The sequence below is a fragment of the Podarcis melisellensis genome, assembly GCF_964234715.1.
Source record: "Podarcis melisellensis genome assembly, chromosome: 14".
Lineage (NCBI taxonomy): Eukaryota > Metazoa > Chordata > Lepidosauria > Squamata > Lacertidae > Podarcis > Podarcis melisellensis.
In genome coordinates this window covers 13,237,725-13,254,162 of record NC_138546.1, presented here as the reverse complement: position 1 = coordinate 13,254,162, position 16,438 = coordinate 13,237,725, and the positions used below count along the sequence as shown (strand labels likewise).

At 44.6% G+C, this 16,438-nt stretch overlaps 1 protein-coding gene across 1 annotated transcript; it reads right to left on the bottom strand.

Moving 5' to 3' along the window:
- Positions 1-2,166: 2,166 nt before the first annotated feature.
- On the bottom strand, positions 2,167-14,679 carry UMOD (uromodulin). Its single transcript, XM_081888880.1, has 10 exons — positions 14,544-14,679; positions 13,757-14,398; positions 13,534-13,626; positions 11,134-11,336; positions 9,838-9,986; positions 8,362-8,607; positions 7,408-7,570; positions 7,205-7,289; positions 4,237-4,272; positions 2,167-3,661 (listed from the first exon to the last, which is right to left on the bottom strand). The coding sequence occupies exons 1-10, from the start codon at positions 14,623-14,625 to the stop codon at positions 3,591-3,593; spliced, it is 1,770 nt and encodes a 589-aa protein (XP_081745006.1). The 5' UTR covers positions 14,626-14,679; the 3' UTR covers positions 2,167-3,590.
- Positions 14,680-16,438: the final 1,759 nt, after the last annotated feature.

Here is a 16,438-nt window from a genome sequence, read left to right as displayed (position 1 = left end):
CATTTCCTCCCTAGGGGTAGAAGGACAAAGGGACGCGGGTGGCGCTGTGGGTTAAACCACAGAGCCTAGGACTTGCCGATCAGAAGGTCGGCGGTTCAAATCCCCGCGACAGGGTGAGCTCCCGTTGCTCGGTCCCTGCTCCTGCCAACCTAGCAGTTCGAAAGCACGTCAAAGTGCAAGTAGATAAATAGGTACCACTCCAGCGGGAAGGTAAACGGCGTTTCCGTGTGCTGCTCTGGTTCACCAGAAATCATGCTGGCCACATGACCCGGAAGCTGTACGCCGGCTCCCTCGGCCAATAAAGCGAGATGAGCGCCCCAACCCCAGAGCTGGTCATGACTGGACCTAATGGTCAGGGGTCCCTTTACCTTTACCTTACTGTGGAGGCAGTATTGCAGCATGGCAAGAAGCTTGCCACAGCCATCATGGCAACAGCAGAGGGTGAGGCACTCCATGGAAGCTGGATCTGCTGCCCCTGTGTATCCTGCCTCCTGAGGCAGTGACCTCATCTTGCCTCATGGATGGGCCAGCGCTGGGTAACGTGTTCATATAGACAACATAAGCTGGTGAAAATAACATAGAAAAATACATTGTATTGGGGGAGGGATTGCTTTGCAGAAATGCATCTATTCATCAAAATTAGGTGTGTAAGGAGAAAATCACACTAAAATGCTGATGAATTTTCAGGAGGATTTGAAAAATAATAATAATACAAGCATGAACTGATGTGAAAATGTGGAGAGCTGAAGTGGAGATTTGTTAAGAGACCTCGATTCCCAGCACAGAGCTACAATTCTCAGAGTAGTTTACCAGCCGATTCCTCTTCCCAGGACCTCTGGGGATTGTAGCTCTGTGAGAGGGAAAAGGGGTCTCCTGGCAACTCTCGCCACTCTTAACAAACTACAGCTCCCAGAATTCCTTGGGGGGAAATCACAACTGTTTAGAATGGCAGCATAGTGCTTTGAATGCATTCTGTGACCGTGGCCTGTGACATGTTGTTATTCATTGTCTTATCCTACAGGAACAGTGGTACATTTGGGCAATTTTTTTTTGCTGGGGAAAGGTCTCTCTCTTTAAGATTCAGGTAAAAGGCCTCATGAAACAAGACTGTAGATCAATTGGTATGGTTCTAGCCAGGATAGAAAATTCTGTCCATTTTAGTTCTTCTCAGTTTCTCATTCCACCCTGCCCCCCTTAAATTCATTTCCCTACTTTCTGCATCAGGTGTTGTTTTTAAAGCCCTCGTGAAAATTCATAGCACCTTAGTGCTTATTTCCTCTAGTATGCACATTTTACCCCAATATAATGCATTTCATATATCATTTCCATTAATATATGTATCTTATGCACACTTTCTCTGGATGGCCACATTTTTATACATCTTGTTTGGTTGAAGAACTGCACCACAAAATTTCAAAAGTGCAAATTTCAAAAGAGAGCTGTGCTTCCATTCGCAGATTGTTTCAGAAACTGAAAATTAGGTAGATTTGCATTAAAATCCTAATCAAATTGAGTTCCTCCCCCATCACTAGGCCCCAGTGGGAGCAGGGAGAGCTTCTGTAGTTCTTTGTAGGCTTCATTTATGAGCAAGGAGCATCTGTGAGCCAAGTTTGCAAGCGCAATTGTTTATTGCACTTCATGAAATTAGTGCTGGCACCTGTTTAGAATATGGAATGGGCAATGAAATGAAATAAAAATCAAATGCTAGGCTCAGCTTCTGGCAGATTTCACAGCCACCACTTAATAAAGGCATATTGCTTTGTCAGGAGTGTTTGAACACACAACATTCCATTGCCTTTCCTGACTAATTGGGATTCTACCTGTGTTAGTCTTGACAAGCAAACAACATTTATTCCAGAAGATATTCAAGGCCCACCTGCATCTCAATGAAGTATTCTTCTTTTTTAAAAAAGAAGCTTCATTAACATTCATCTAATGCTTACAGTATAACAGCTAACCAAGGGGAGCTCAGCTGAGATGCCTGGAGAGTTCTTTGCCTGAGAAAGATGAACCAGCAGTCTTGATGATGATTAATCAGCAGTTAATATCTTTAACTATGGACCTGAGTCACCTAACGCTATTTACATATAATTCCTGGCAATATTTCTGCCTCTCCGCAGTGGACTCAGCCCCCTGTAACCACCAAAATCAGACTTGATATGCATGTTGTGGGGAAAGTAATTTTTATTTCTGTAAATATTTATTTAGACAGTCTGTATACCATTTAACAGCAGTTGTCTCTAACTGATGTATGAAGAACACAATGAAAATTAAAATGGGTTAAAACGATAACATCAGAATTCAGTTTAAATACATGCAAAGTATTCAGTAGGTGGCGGAAGTTCAACAGGTAGGAGGGACTTGTCTTGCCCTCCGCTGGAAGGGAGTTCTATAAAACAGGGCCCTCAATACTGAATGCACAGATCTGATAGGTACAAGGCATTCATCAGAGCCTTGGGGAATCACTAACAGTGACTCCCTACAAAGACCTCAGTCTTCAGGCATCCTGGACTTTGGAACCAGTGGCATAGCGTGGGTTGTCAGTGCCCGGGGCTATGCGAGGGGATGGGTGTGAGGGAGTATGCATGCACATTCAACTGCCTAATGGCATCTGCATCACCCAGGAGATCGCAGCCACAGAGATAAGAAAAGAAGAGTCATTCTGTTGTCTGGAGAGGTCACTTCCTGTTTTGCATGTAGAAGCTGTTTTCAATGGAGCCCAGTGATGGAAGTGCACAGCTGTATTGAGGCAGCACTGGGTGTTGGAATTTTGTGCCCCTAACAATTTTGCACCCAGGGCAACTACCCCTGTGCCCCCCTCCATGCTACGCTACTGCCTTGACCCTAGCCTGTTAGTGTAAGGGAAGCTAGTGCAAGTGTTTGAGCGCTGGAGATATACGCTGGAAGAAGTCTTCCCCCATGAACAGACAATGTGAGAAGGAAGGAGGTCTGGCACCAGAGTGAGGCATCCACAGGCAGTTTCTGGGGTCCCAGGGCCTTGGTGGGGCCCAAAGTTACACAAACACTAATACTGAGTCTCCTGTATTAGGCAGTTAAGTCTGGGATCTAATAAGGCACTGTTTTAATTCCCACAATGACAACGTTGCTCCAGGGCAGGAGCACGGAACCTTTCTTTTAAGTCCATGGGCCACCCTGCAAACTTCTGGGAGCCACTTGCCAGCAATGATCATGGCTGATGTGACATTGGGCTAGTTTTGTACAGTAGGCTAGTTTCTACGTACGCACATCTTGGACGCCAACGGTGCGTTCAATTAGTGGAGAGAGCTACATGCAGCAGTAAGCACAAATAAGATGTTCCAAAGTTGAAATAATGGGGTTGGGTATCAGAAGCACATTCATGGAGAGCATCATCTGTGGCCTTGGGCTGACTAGGAAGGAGTGCACCAGGAAGACTGGATCACTCATATAATAAATTCATCTAAGAAGAGCACATTAAATTGATCTAGATTTCCATCCCCTCCACCACAGTAAAAGAAAATCAGCACGCAGATAGCCCATTACATTTTCCTCTCTCTGTTCGACTGAATTCTTCACCACCTTACTGCAGCAAGGTTTTCTCTCGTTGGCTGTTAAGCAAATGTATGGATGGAGGAGACTAGAACAGCAGACATCAGCACGGTCACCCACGCTCCTTGTAAACCTGTTGAGGAAGAATACTCTCATATTCAAAGTTTGCAGGTGAAAATGATTTCAGAGATTTATTTCATAGAATCGTAGAACTGTAGAGTTGGAAGGGATCCAAAAGGTCATCTAGTTTAAATTCACCTTTCCCTTGTAAGATACATGACCTTACGGACCAATGAGTCTTATGTAAAACACAATTTGGGTCTGGTACCAAATTTGCTCGTGTTTCATTTGTAAGACACAGGAGGCAAAACATATCTATTGCATTCAGTGGCGTAGCGTGGGGGGTGCAGGGGGCCCCGGCCGCACTGGGCACAACATCTGGAGGTTAGGGTTAGGGGGCGCAAATCCACGGGTTGGGGGGTGCAAATTACTTGCCTTGCCCCGGGTGCTGACACCCCACGCTACGCCACTGATTGCATTTGAGAAATGCTACAAAATGTGTCCAAGTTATCATTATGCATGCCTACCCTTACCTGGGATTTTTTGAAGCCAGAACATTGCATCCAGATAATAATTTCAAGTTTGCTTTTTTATTTATTTAATGGGAACCCACCCACCCTTCAGGTAACAAACAAAAAAAGAGCTTACCTTGAGGTGCAGCATCCCCAGCAAGATGTTCAAAACCTGTACCAGGTGGCAGAAAAGGGTATTTTATTTTATTTTATTTTTTATTAGCTTTATATACCGCCCTTCATCATAAGATCTAAGGGCAGTTCACTGGATAAAAACAAGTAAATAAGTAAAACAAAACAGTTGGTAAGGATCACTGTACATTTTGTACAAACACCCGTTTTATGGAGCCATTTATTTCTGTCCATAAGACAGACCCGAATGCAGTTCACTTCCTTTGTTTGCCTGATGAAATTATTCCTCTCTGTTATCATCCTTTCCATTGTTCCTGCCACTCTGGGTTATTAACTAGACTTTTCTGGTTTTACCACTAAAAGTAATAGAAAGAATGCATGCTGCATACTAAAAAATTCTGCTTACTGAAGCCGCAGGAGGGACCTATTTGACAGCAGGGTAAGCGAGGCTCCTGGGCTCATCAGTGTGGTGCATTGGGTGGAGTGTTGGACTGTAAACTGGCAGATAGAGATTCTTTTTCTGCCTAGCTGTGAATGAGGATGTTGGAGAATTCCTTGCAAAATGGAAATTGGAATGGAAATTGCCACAATTCATGCGTTTGCTGAGGTCAGGGACAGAAATCATGCCAGCAAAAATGAGTGGTATCAGTGCCTTTCTTTCTTTTGTTTGGCTGTGAACATTACATAAGTAATTGCCTTTAGAAATTGCACATCATTTGATAAACCATACAGACCTTTCTTTCAAAGGCTGGCGGACCAGAATTTGGGGGTTAGCTGTAGCAGAAAAGTTAATGGAGGAGAAACACCAACATTTGGAAAAGTTCATTTGATGGTACATAGTACCTTCTCGTAAATTGTGTGATCCAACAACAAGGTCAGATTCTTCTGCCTCCCCTCTAAAAAATCTATATGGTTGGATATTATTCCCATGCATGAGGCTTACAAAGTGCTGTTAATTTTTAATGTGAATGTGTGAAATTATCGTCAATTTTGTTCCCATTATAATGCTGGAGTTTATGGACAGACACCCAGTTTAATTTCTGTTTTGGTTAGTGTACTATGTTTGTTTTATATTTTGTTTGTATATTTTACAAAATTTTAATACATTTATGGGGGAAATGATTACATTGTTTTCTGCATTGTTCCACTGAAATGTGTCAGTGTTAATGACATAATTATGTTTGTTGCAGTCACAGCAGATGGTAAGTTGAGTAATGTAGGTAGGTTTCAGTGGGAGCTGGATTGTAGCAGCTGCAAAATTTCCAGTGTGATACTGGCCATTATCTCCCTTTCGTTCTCTTAACCTAACCAACCTCACAGGGTGGTTGTGAGAATAAAGAGAGAGGATCTTGAATGCTGCCCTGAACTTATTGGAGGATAGGCGTCATGACAACTATAACAGGACCAGCGAAGTGCTGCTATTCAGCATTCCAACTAATCTATTCTATTCCCTCACTCTCATTTCTTCCATCATTCACTCAGCATTCCACATCCACTGAGCATCCTTAGTCCCACTCGGCTGTTTGCGGATTACTCCCTCCATTTAAGATTGCTTTCCTTCTCTTTTAGGGACAGGTAGACTAGTTAAAGCTATGGTTTTCCCAGTAGTGATGTATGGAAGTGAGAGCTGGAACACTAATCTGGGATGGCCACTAATCTGGATGGCTTTGAAGAGGATTAGGCAAATGCCTGGGCAACAAAGCTATAAGATCCAGAATTGCTGATCGCCGAAGAATTGATGCTTTTAAATTATGGTGCTGGAGGAGACTCTTGAGAGTCCCATGGACTGCAAGAAGATCAAACCTATCAATTCTGAAGGAAATCAGCCCTTAGTGCTCACTGGAAGGACAGATCGTGAAGCTGAGGCTCCAATACTTTGGCCACCTCATGAGAAGAGAAGACTCCCTGGAAAAGACCCTGATGTTGGGAAAGAGTGAGGGCACAAGGAGAAGGGGACGACACAGGACGAGATGGTTGGATAGTGTTCTCAAAGCTACCAGCATGAGTTTGACCAAACTGTGGGAGGCAGTGGAAGACAGGAGCGCCTGGCGTGCTCTGGTCCATGGGGTCACGAAGAGGCGGACACGACTAAACAACAACAACAGACACCAGCCCATAGGCATGTGTAATGAGAGTCCCTGGTATACTCAAGCAAACCCAGTGTTTAAAAAACTGGGGATCAATGGAAGCAGACAGAAAGAAATGCAGGCAGAAGAAAAAGGCTGGAATGGATTGGCAGAAGTATAGCCCAGGCAGAAGCTGCTGATCCACTCCAGACTTTTTATTCTGCCTGCACCTGCAGCTGTCTCTGTCTCATGGCTCTGTCTCCATCTGAGTTCTGCTCACCACCTGTTGTGCAGCAAGATCTGTGAAGGTGAGGGGCTGCTTCTGTGGCACACAAGCAAGGAGAAGGAGGAGGAACTATCCTGCCCTTGGTCCTCCAGATCTGCCCTGCCTCTGGTCAGCTTGGCATGGGTCTATTTCTCTGCAGGAAAAATCTTCTGTTTGGTTGTTTTGGTTAGCTTTTTGTCATCCTGCCCCCTTCTTCCTTCATTGAAACAAACAAATGCATTTAAAAATGCATTCCCTGTTTAGGGAAGCTTTTAATGTTTGATGTATCACAGTATTTTAATATTCTTTTGGAAGCCACCCAGAGTGGCTGGGGAAACCCAGCCAGATGGGTGGGGTATAAATAATAAATTATTATTATTATTATTATTATTATTATTATTATTAAAAGATCCTTGGGTGTACCCCCTAATGAAATGTGCTGAACATTCCTATGCATGAACCTAGCATTCTCCCCAATATGTTTCTTTCTTACATCCAGGGACTTTCCTTGTAAGAAGAAGCATCCAGCGATTCACCTTCAAGCTGAAATCTCCAGCCTAGATACAGGTTCAGCACTTTTGCCCTTGTTATTGTATTTGAAACACACACACACACACACACACACACGTACGTGTCTTTACCTTGGCGGGCAATGGGACCCACATCCAACAAATAGCCCTTTGCGACAGCAGCAGCAGCCTGGCGACTTTCAATTCCTGCGCAGCGCTACAGGAGAGAAATGTGATTTGGTTTCTCAGGAAGGGATGAAATGGACCATCCATTAGTATCAGAGTACATTGGAACCCACTAAGCTACAATTCATACTGATGAGCATCAGGCTCACCGGTCTGCATGGTCCAGCGCTAGGGTCGCAGAGGCGGACTTCGCAGTGGAGATAAACGAGGTTATGATTCCCAACGAACTTGAACACTTGGAGGGAAAACCGTCCTTGAGCCGAGACTCCATTTTCTGGGACTGTTATACTGGCATCCCGTCTGTTTGGGCAGCTGCAAAACCAGCAAGAATGTTACGTAAGACGAGCCCCACCAGTCCATCTAGAACAGGGATGGGGAACCTTAGGCCGGGAGGCGGCATGTAACCCATCAGGCCTCTCCTTCTGCCCCTCAGAACTCTCCCTAGCCACACCCCCTCTTCACTGGCCACACCTCCTTACCAGCCCTGCTTCACACCCTCCTTGAGTGTTTTGCCTGGCTGGACTGTGTCCCTGAACGCCAATCATGACTCTTGATAATGCCCAGGTGGAGCATAGAGAGGGATGAGGTGCATGTGTGTAAACACTAGCTCAATGCACAAAGGTAAAATTTGCATCTGCTGCTCCACCCACTTTTGCCTCTGTCCCACCCAGGGGGCCCCAGAAGGCTGCCCAGAAGGGAATGTGTCCAGCATCTGTCTCCAAAATGGCTCGCCAGATGTTTCCAATAACCCCATAACACAGAGACAGCCAGAATTCTGTTTGATGCAGAGGGGGAAATTAGACACAGTGGGCATATCCCATTGCCTCTTTCCCCAGTATCTTCCTAGTCTTGCTTCTTAAAATTAATTTCCGTGCGTCACTTTTCTTCCATTGAATTTACAAGAGCATTCTGGAGCTTCCCAGACAGGTACTAACCAGCCACATATTTTCAGCTAGGTTGCAGTCTGCCCTTGTATCCCTGATCCCAATCCGGATGCTCCTTCCACTCTAGGCTTCATTTCCCACACCCCGGAACCCGATCCTGAAACCATGAATGGAAAAGGACAGTCCCTTGATCAAATCCACACACCCCCCTTACTGTACCTGTTTTGAATGATGAAATATTTCAGAGGGTCAGCGGTGTCTTCTGTGGGCGTTGCAAAGCAATTGTCCATCAGCAAGACAAAGTTGCTCACGTCCCCATTGGTGACCATGACACCAACATAGAGCCATGTCTGAGTTGGCAACACGGCCATTGCTCCCTCATAGGGCGAGGTGTAGTTTTGGTCTCTGTAGAGAGCCATCTTAATTATAAACTGACCTGCTCCTTCAATGCTGATGTTGGTTGAACTGGAAGGTGAAAAAAAGGAAGTAAGAGTGTATTCAGATGTGGGGATTATGAGCATAAGAAGATGCTGTTGGCCCATCTAGTCCAGCATCCTGTTCTCACAGTGGCCAGCCAGATGTCTGAGGGAAACCCACACAGGGTTGCAGGACCATGCTTCCAGTAGCTAGTATTCAGAAGCATTGCTACCTCCCACTGTGGAGAACCAGAAGAGGTATGAAGAGGATGGAGCAAAGACAGACAAGGCAAATAAGTCTCAGGTTGCTGGGGAAGGACTCAGGGGAGGAGGAGATTTAAAGAGCTGTGGGAAAGCAGCAACCTTCAGTCCTCGCAACTGCCTCATTGGGACAAGACCTACTGGGAAGTGATGCTGTGCTCACTAGGCCTGAACTGCTCTGTTTCTTTGAATAAGAGTTAGCTTCATGGACACCTTGTGAGTATTCAATGGTCTAAACTACTGAGTCTCTTGGGCTTGCCGTTAAGAAGGTTGGCGGTTCAAATCCACACAACAGGGTGAGCTCCCATTGATCTGACCCAGCTCCTGCCAACCTAGCAGTTCGAAAGCATGCCACTGCAAGTAGATAAATAGGTACCACTGTGGCGGGAAGGTAAACAGCGTTTCCATGTGCTCTGGTTTCCATTACGGTGTTCTATTGTGCCAGAAGTGGTTTAGTCATGTTGGCCACATGACCCGGAAAGCTGTCTGTGGACAAACGCCATCTCCCTTGGCCTGAAAGCGAGATGAGCACCACAACCCCATAGTCGCCTTTGACGGGACTTAACCGTCCAGGGGTCCTTTACCTTTTACCTTTTTTAAACCAACTCCCACCTTGACAGTGATGCCCTTGCAGAACTTAACAGGGAGGAGGATGAGAACAAAACTACAATTAGTTTGCTCTGTCTGCAATTGCCTCAGGCTCTGCCTGCTCTCTGGGCTCTCTGCATTCTGCTCTGCCAGTCTTGACGGGCATCAGCCACCACTGAACTAGCTTACAGTACAAAGGTAAAATTTACATTCATTGCTTTGTCCAAGTTGCCACTGGCCCTTGCCTACCACTGGCATGTGGCCCCTGGAAGATTGCCCAGAAGTGAAAGTGGACCTTGAGCTGAAGAAGAAGAACCCATATCCAACCCCTGCTCCCTCACATTACTCCCCAGTGGTTGGAACCCTAAATAGAAATGAAAGTATCATTAGGCAAGATGAACAGCTTTCCTCTTAATAAGTAATGCCGTACCTGACAATGGGCTGGATGGCCGTTCTGAGGCTGGTTTTCATATCCAATGGGTAGGAACACTGGAAATTAATTTTGATTTCGTTCTCTCTAATGACAGTCCCATCAGCCAGATAGAGTGTGTTGCTATAAGTAGCATGGGTTTCATTTTTCTGAAAGGGGAAATAAAAAGAATTAAAGCAGCCCGTCTCCTGACTTCAGCACAGTTACATGTATCCCTGGCTATTATTTCCAAGTGCACATTTCTACTGTGAAAGAGAGAGGGAAGCTGCTTTCAAGGAAATGGAAACGGCTCTCCTAGCCCCCTTACTCCCCAGTTTCATAGATGCTCCCTCTTTGTCTCCTGTGGCTGCTTTGGCACCATTGCTTTTAGAAGTATCTCCCTCCTGACCACAAGAGTCTTGTGTCTTGGCTCCCTCCCCAAAACACACTTACTTCATTTGAAATAAGAAAGAGTTCTTTATTTGAGCAAGTACAGGCTCAGCAGCAGACACAAGACTCAGGAAAGTACAGGGGTTCAGAAGAGCAGGGCAAGGAGTTCAGAACTGGATGGAAGCAACCAAGATGTCCCAACAAGTTGCTATGCATGCCAAGCTTCTAAAGACAAGACACACCCTGCTCCCTCACCAGACTTGCTTGCCTTGTGGGAATGTCGGGGTTGGATATGGGTAGGTTTTTCTGCTCCCATATGCTGAGGTGCCTGGTTCTAGGAGACAAGACTGCACCCTCCTGCTTGAGCTTCTGTTCAGTTACTGCTGACTCCTCTTCTACCTCCCCTTGTGCCCAGAGCCCTCCCCAACTTCCACTGAGGCTCCACAAGCAGGTCAAGGGGAGGGAGAGACCAGTGTCCCTGCTGCTGCTTAGGAAGTGGCTGAGGTCAAGGTGTAAAGGGGAAAGCCCACTTCCTCTGACCCAGTTTCAGTCTGGCCCATTTCTTCTTCCTTCTGCAACAGAGCCTGCCAATCTACAACTGATCCCAAGAGCACTGTGGGGCTCACAACCTATAGCCAATCAGGGGTCCTGTAACCGGAATGGTGATCCTCGGCCCTCCAAATGTTTTTGGCCTACAACTCCCATGATCCCTAGCTAGCAGGACCAGTGGTCAGGGATGATGGGAATTGTAGTCTCAAAGCATCTGGAGGCCTGAGGTTGAGGAAGCCTGCTCTAAATTGACTTCATGATGAGACAATGTAGCCAATCATCTCCTGCCTTAAGTATTTGCAGATATGAGAACCATCTACAGGAAAGGATCCAGAAAATCCTTCCTGGTGAGGCTTTCCCACTGAATAGAGAACCTACCGTCAATAGCGTTCCACACTGACCAGCTTGGGTGGGTGTCACCACAGAGACCACTGTTCTGTTCCCCTGCTCTACAAAACCAGCACATCGGTTGTCTCTCAGATGCATGGTTAAATTCTGGAAGCTATTGAGGGTGCACTTTGCCATGGAGACCTTGATTTCATTTGCACCACACTCCAGTTGTGGCTCCATGTTTGAAGCATCTTAAGAACAAGAACAAATAGTAGTTGTAGTGGGAGCAGCTGTTAATATTTACTCAGTACATTCTTTTACTGCTAGATTATTTCCCCCATTTCAAAACCTCCAAGCAGTTCATATATTGAACCAACAATCTGTTGTAATTATTATTTTACATTCCTAGCTGCAGGAGTGCTGTGTGTGGAATAAGTAGCACAGCAAATACAGAGGTGTTTTTTTTGTTTTGTTTTTACACTAAACTGTAAGTGTTATAATTCTGCGGGGCTCAGAGTTCATTCTGGCTAGCTGATAAACCTCTTGCAGTGTCTCCTTTGAAAACAGTGGTGCTTTGATTGACATCAAGAAATCGTGGGAGTTTGCTGAAGCAGAGTTGCATAAAGAAATAGTCTGATAAGATTGACTGTCAAAAGACTCAAGCAATGGACAGTTTATTACTCCTGGCAAATAAAGCCATTCTGAGCACAAGCCATCCTGGGGGTCATGAGGTTAACAAAATGAAGGGAGGTCTGATACTAACTGGAGATTGAGGAGGAAGGAAGAAAAGCCTAAGAAAATAAACAATCTACAGGTAGTTATTTAAGAAGGACTGTGAGGGAAGAAAAGGTTGCCTATCACACCCTACTTGTTCGGATAGCTTTGTTGCTTTACAATTGCAGGTTGCTTTACTCCCAACAATATTATGAATTTTCTGCCTCTGGGGATTAATCTGCGATGGCTCGTTTGCATGTGCCATTTGAATTTTCAATTAAAACAGGGATGGGAAACCTGCAGCCTCCCAGATGCTGTTAGATCAGACTTCAACTCCCATCATCTCCAGGCAGCATGGCCAATAGTCAGGGAAGATGGGAACTGTAGTCTAACAACATTTGGATAGTAATATGTTTCCCACCCTTGGTTTAAAAGATGGAAAATCTGGATTTGGGGCAGCCACTGTGATGTTCTTCAGATGTTTGGATTACCTCTCCTATTGTCCCTGGCTATTTGCCATGCCGGCTAGGGATAGTGGACATTGTAGTCCATGACATCTAGATGGCATCTGAGAGGCTTGCCTGGTGCCTTCTTTGCATACCTTTAGGTGGCAGGCAAAAACATTTCTTTATACCCAGGCCTTTGGCTGATTGAACATGCTATGGCCTTTTAAATGGGGGGGGGGTTACTGATTTGTTTTTGTTTTATTATGTATTTTGTGTTCTCATTTTGTATCTTTATGTTGTGAACCACCCTGTGATCTTCGGGTGAAGAGCGGTATACAGATTTAATAAATTCTAAGAATAATAGATAACGTTTGGTACCCCTGATCTGTATATAGTGAGGGGGGGGAAGTATTTGATCCCCTGCTAAATTTGCCCGTTTGCCCTCTGACGAAGAAATGACCGATCCATAATTTATAATGAGTGAAATAAGTATTTGATCCCCTATCAACCAGCCAAATGTCAGGCTACCTGGTATCTTCACTGTATGTAACGAGCTGAGATTAGAAGCACCTGCTGTAAGGGAGAGGTCTTACCTGTAATCCCAGCTCGTTACAGTACCTGTACAAAAGACACCTGTCGAGAGAAGCAATCAGTGACCCAAAACACTGGGCCAAGGCAACAAAGGAGTGGCTCAAGAAGAAGCACATTAAGGTCCTGGAGTGGCCTAGCCAGTCTCCAGACCTTAATCCCATCAAAAATCTGTGGAGGGAGCTGAAGGTTCGAGTAGCTGCACATCAGCCTCAAAATCTTACTGACTCGGAGAGGATCTGCAAAGAGAAGTGGGACAAAATACCTCCTGAGATGTGTGCAAACCTGGTGGCCACCTACAAGAAACATCTGACCTCTGTAATTGCCAACAAGGGTTTTGCCACCAAGTACTAAGTCATCTTTTGGAAAGGGATCAAATACTTATTTCACTCATTATAATGCACATCAATCTGTGACTTAGGTCTTCTGGGTTTCTGGGGTTTTTTCCTGTTGTTATTCTGTCTCTCACAGCTACAATAAACCTACCATTAAAATTATGGACTGGTCATTTCTTCGTCAGAGGGCAAATGGGCAAATTTAGCAGGGGATCAAATACTTTCCCCCCTCACTGTAAATGAGCCCTTGCATGCCAGTGGGTGATGTTACGACTGTCCTAGGGTAGTATCACTCATTCCTCCTTTCTCGCTCCATGCTCTTTCGTCTTGGTCTTTCCCAGCCCTGACACCCTCAATGCACCTACCAGAATTGCAGGAGCAGCCCCATTTCCCATTGATCAGCTTGCACTCTTCTTCTGCATTGCATCCATGGCATGGGCTCCCTACGTACGCAGGATCTGGAAGATTGCATTGATGAAACACAAAGTGGATCGTGATTCACAGGTAATGCAAATGCAATAAATTAAAAAATAGATCGCTCTTTTCCCAATGCAAAACTTTTCTCCAAAACAATTCCAAGCAACATACCTGTGCAATAAGTCAAGGAACAAGCTGGTGTCCCTTGAAACTGGTAGACGTAATAACCACCTACGCAAGCTTTAATCTGTACAGGGATAGACCAGTGACAACAGTTACCACTCCAGTCGGCGCAGGCGGTACGGGTTACTATTTCATCATTACGGGTGGGGTGCAATCCATTTAGCCACATGGGTGCATCAGTGTTACACCTATTGATTGGCACGCAAGATTCTGGCATGCGCTCTCCTCCACTGCCTACAAATCGATACCACCCTTTTTTATCACTGTCACAGTTATTTCCATCCCCGTAGGAGGTGCTTCGCCAGGGCTGATCTAGAACCGTGTGACTCGAACACGGATCGGAGCAGGAACGGGATCCGTTGAGTCCCACACATTCTTCAGCAAAGCCAGCAGGTTTGCAATGGAAGCCATCTCCACTGTAACCCTCAGGACAGGAGCAGGAATAGTTGCCGTGGGTGTTAATACAGGTTGCTAAGGAATGGCAATGATTTAGACCGCGGCTGGAACACTCGTCCACGTCGGAGCAAGTGGCCCCGTCTCCAGTGAACCCATCTTGACAGATGCATTGGCGGAGATCTCCATTCTTCTCACAGGTGGCATTTGGGTGGCAGTCTGAACACTGTACTGTAGCTAGTGAAATAGAATAAAAAAGGGAAATGGCTTTAGCTTAGCAGTAGAGCACATGCTTTCTGTGCAGAAGGTCCAAGGTTCAATTGCCAGGTTCAATCACAACAGCAAAAAGTATCTCGTTAAAACAGGACATTTGTCTCCTTACCGTTCACCAGCCTCATCGTCTGTGCAAAGGTGGAACATCTGAGACTGACTAAGAACAAGAGCAGATTAAATGGATGCTTCATACTTAGCCGTAAAAGGAAAAGCGACGATACCCAAGAACACAGGGCGACAGATAGCCAGGCTGAAAGGAAGACAAAAAGATATATATTATTCCCTATAAATTGCGCTTTCTCAGTTTCAGAACCTATTAATAAAAGAAAATCTGGCATTACTAATAAGGACTCATCTGGACCAGAGTCAAATATCAAGGACTGCTCCCTGCTGGTTCATGTAATCCCCCAAAATCAATACAAAAGACACCCTTGTTCTGAACCTCTAGGCCTGTGAACAACTTATTTTAATAAGGAGGGAAATATATAAATAAAAAACTCATGGACTCAGCTTTAAAGCACTCAGGAGTCACCGTATTTCAGTTGAGCTCCAATTGAAAACTAAAGCTTTAGTTTTAAAGAACGAAATTTTAACCAACCACTCCCCAAACTCTTATAAGCAGTTTGCAGCATTGCAGCACATGGTCAATACAGTAACCACCTTTGCTGATGTGCCTATGATGTCCGGACATTGTTGTGTCTCTGCACATTCGTTAGAACTGAAATAAATTTTGGAACATGTCCTTTTGTTATCTTTTTTCAATTTTGTATTGAAATTCCTCATAATGAAATTAAGATTTTGACCTTGGCTTTGAACTCAAACTTTGAAATTTGGTGAAACTGGGTTGTCCTGCTGGACAGCCTTATACCTGCTTACTGGGGAGCCAGCCCCTTCAGACTCAATGGGACTTATTTCTATGAAGACAGCACAGTATAAGACTACACCGTTAATATCAGTAGAAGCTTCTTTTATAATTATAGTTGTTCATTTCTTTCAACATTTGTATAAAATAATAAAGCATGCTAGGATCACATTTCCGAGGTACATTTTCATTTTCTAGATAGAATAATAGCTTTTTGCAGCATTCAAAATAAGTGATAAAGCATGCCAGTAATTCATTAGGCACATTAGGAAGTTCCTTGATTGGTCAAGTTTAAAATACAACCCCTTGCCAAGTATCAAATCATGTCTTAGTTCAACCACTATTGCATGCCAGCTATCAGTTCCAATAAATGTTCAGTATCATTGCAAGCCAATTGTCAAATATTGTCAAACTAGTTACCATTGCATGTCAGCTATCAAATAACATGAAATGCACAATATCATTGCAAGGCCATTATCAAACATTGTCAGATCTTAATGCCGTTGTATGTCAAGCTATCAAATACTCTCCAGTGTCAGTGTGCAGCATTTTATTGCTCCAACTTCTAGAGTAATTTCCACCAAACATGCTTCAGCTGCAAACTCAGAATAGCCAACAAATATTTGATATCAACATTTGCACAAAAGGACGTTAAGCATTTTTGAAAGGCAATTCTTTTTAATTAAATGTCATGCTTTTGTGGGAACAAGAAGAACCATGGAAGGATCACTGCATGCTGTCATGATCCTAGCTCGTAATATGCTAGCCCAGTATTGCACTGGCCCTCCCTTGCAGTAGCTTTTAAACCCTGAACGGGATGACACAATCCTTGTGCTCCCATAGCTTCTACAGTGGACTTTTTGTTTCTGCCTCTCTCATAGCAATAGAACATGGGAACATCCAATGATGCTGAATGTTGGGAGATTTATCCCAGAGCCAGGGTGGTGTAGTGGTTAAGAGTGGTGGACTCATAATCTGGTGAACTGAGTTCGATTCCCCGCTCCCCCACATGCAGCTGCTGGGTGACCTTGGGCTAGTCACACTTCTCTGAAGTGTCTCATTTTTCAAAAAACAAAACAAAATAAATATAAAATATATGTTTGGCATTTCACATATCATATGATCTCTCTTTCTCTGCCACC

Bases quoted from the DNA above. Each gene is read 5' to 3' on its own strand.
- UMOD (XM_081888880.1), bottom strand. From the start codon at position 14,625: ATGAAGCATCCATTTAATCTGCTCTTGTTCTTAGTCAGTCTCAGATGT. The intron at 14,399-14,543 runs GTAAGGAGACAA...CTATTTCACTAG, and splicing joins GACGATGAGGCTGGTGAACG to CTACAGTACAGTGTTCAGAC. The intron at 11,337-13,533 runs GTAGGTGCATTG...CTTGTTCTTAAG, and splicing joins GGGCTGCTCCTGCAATTCTG to ATGCTTCAAACATGGAGCCA.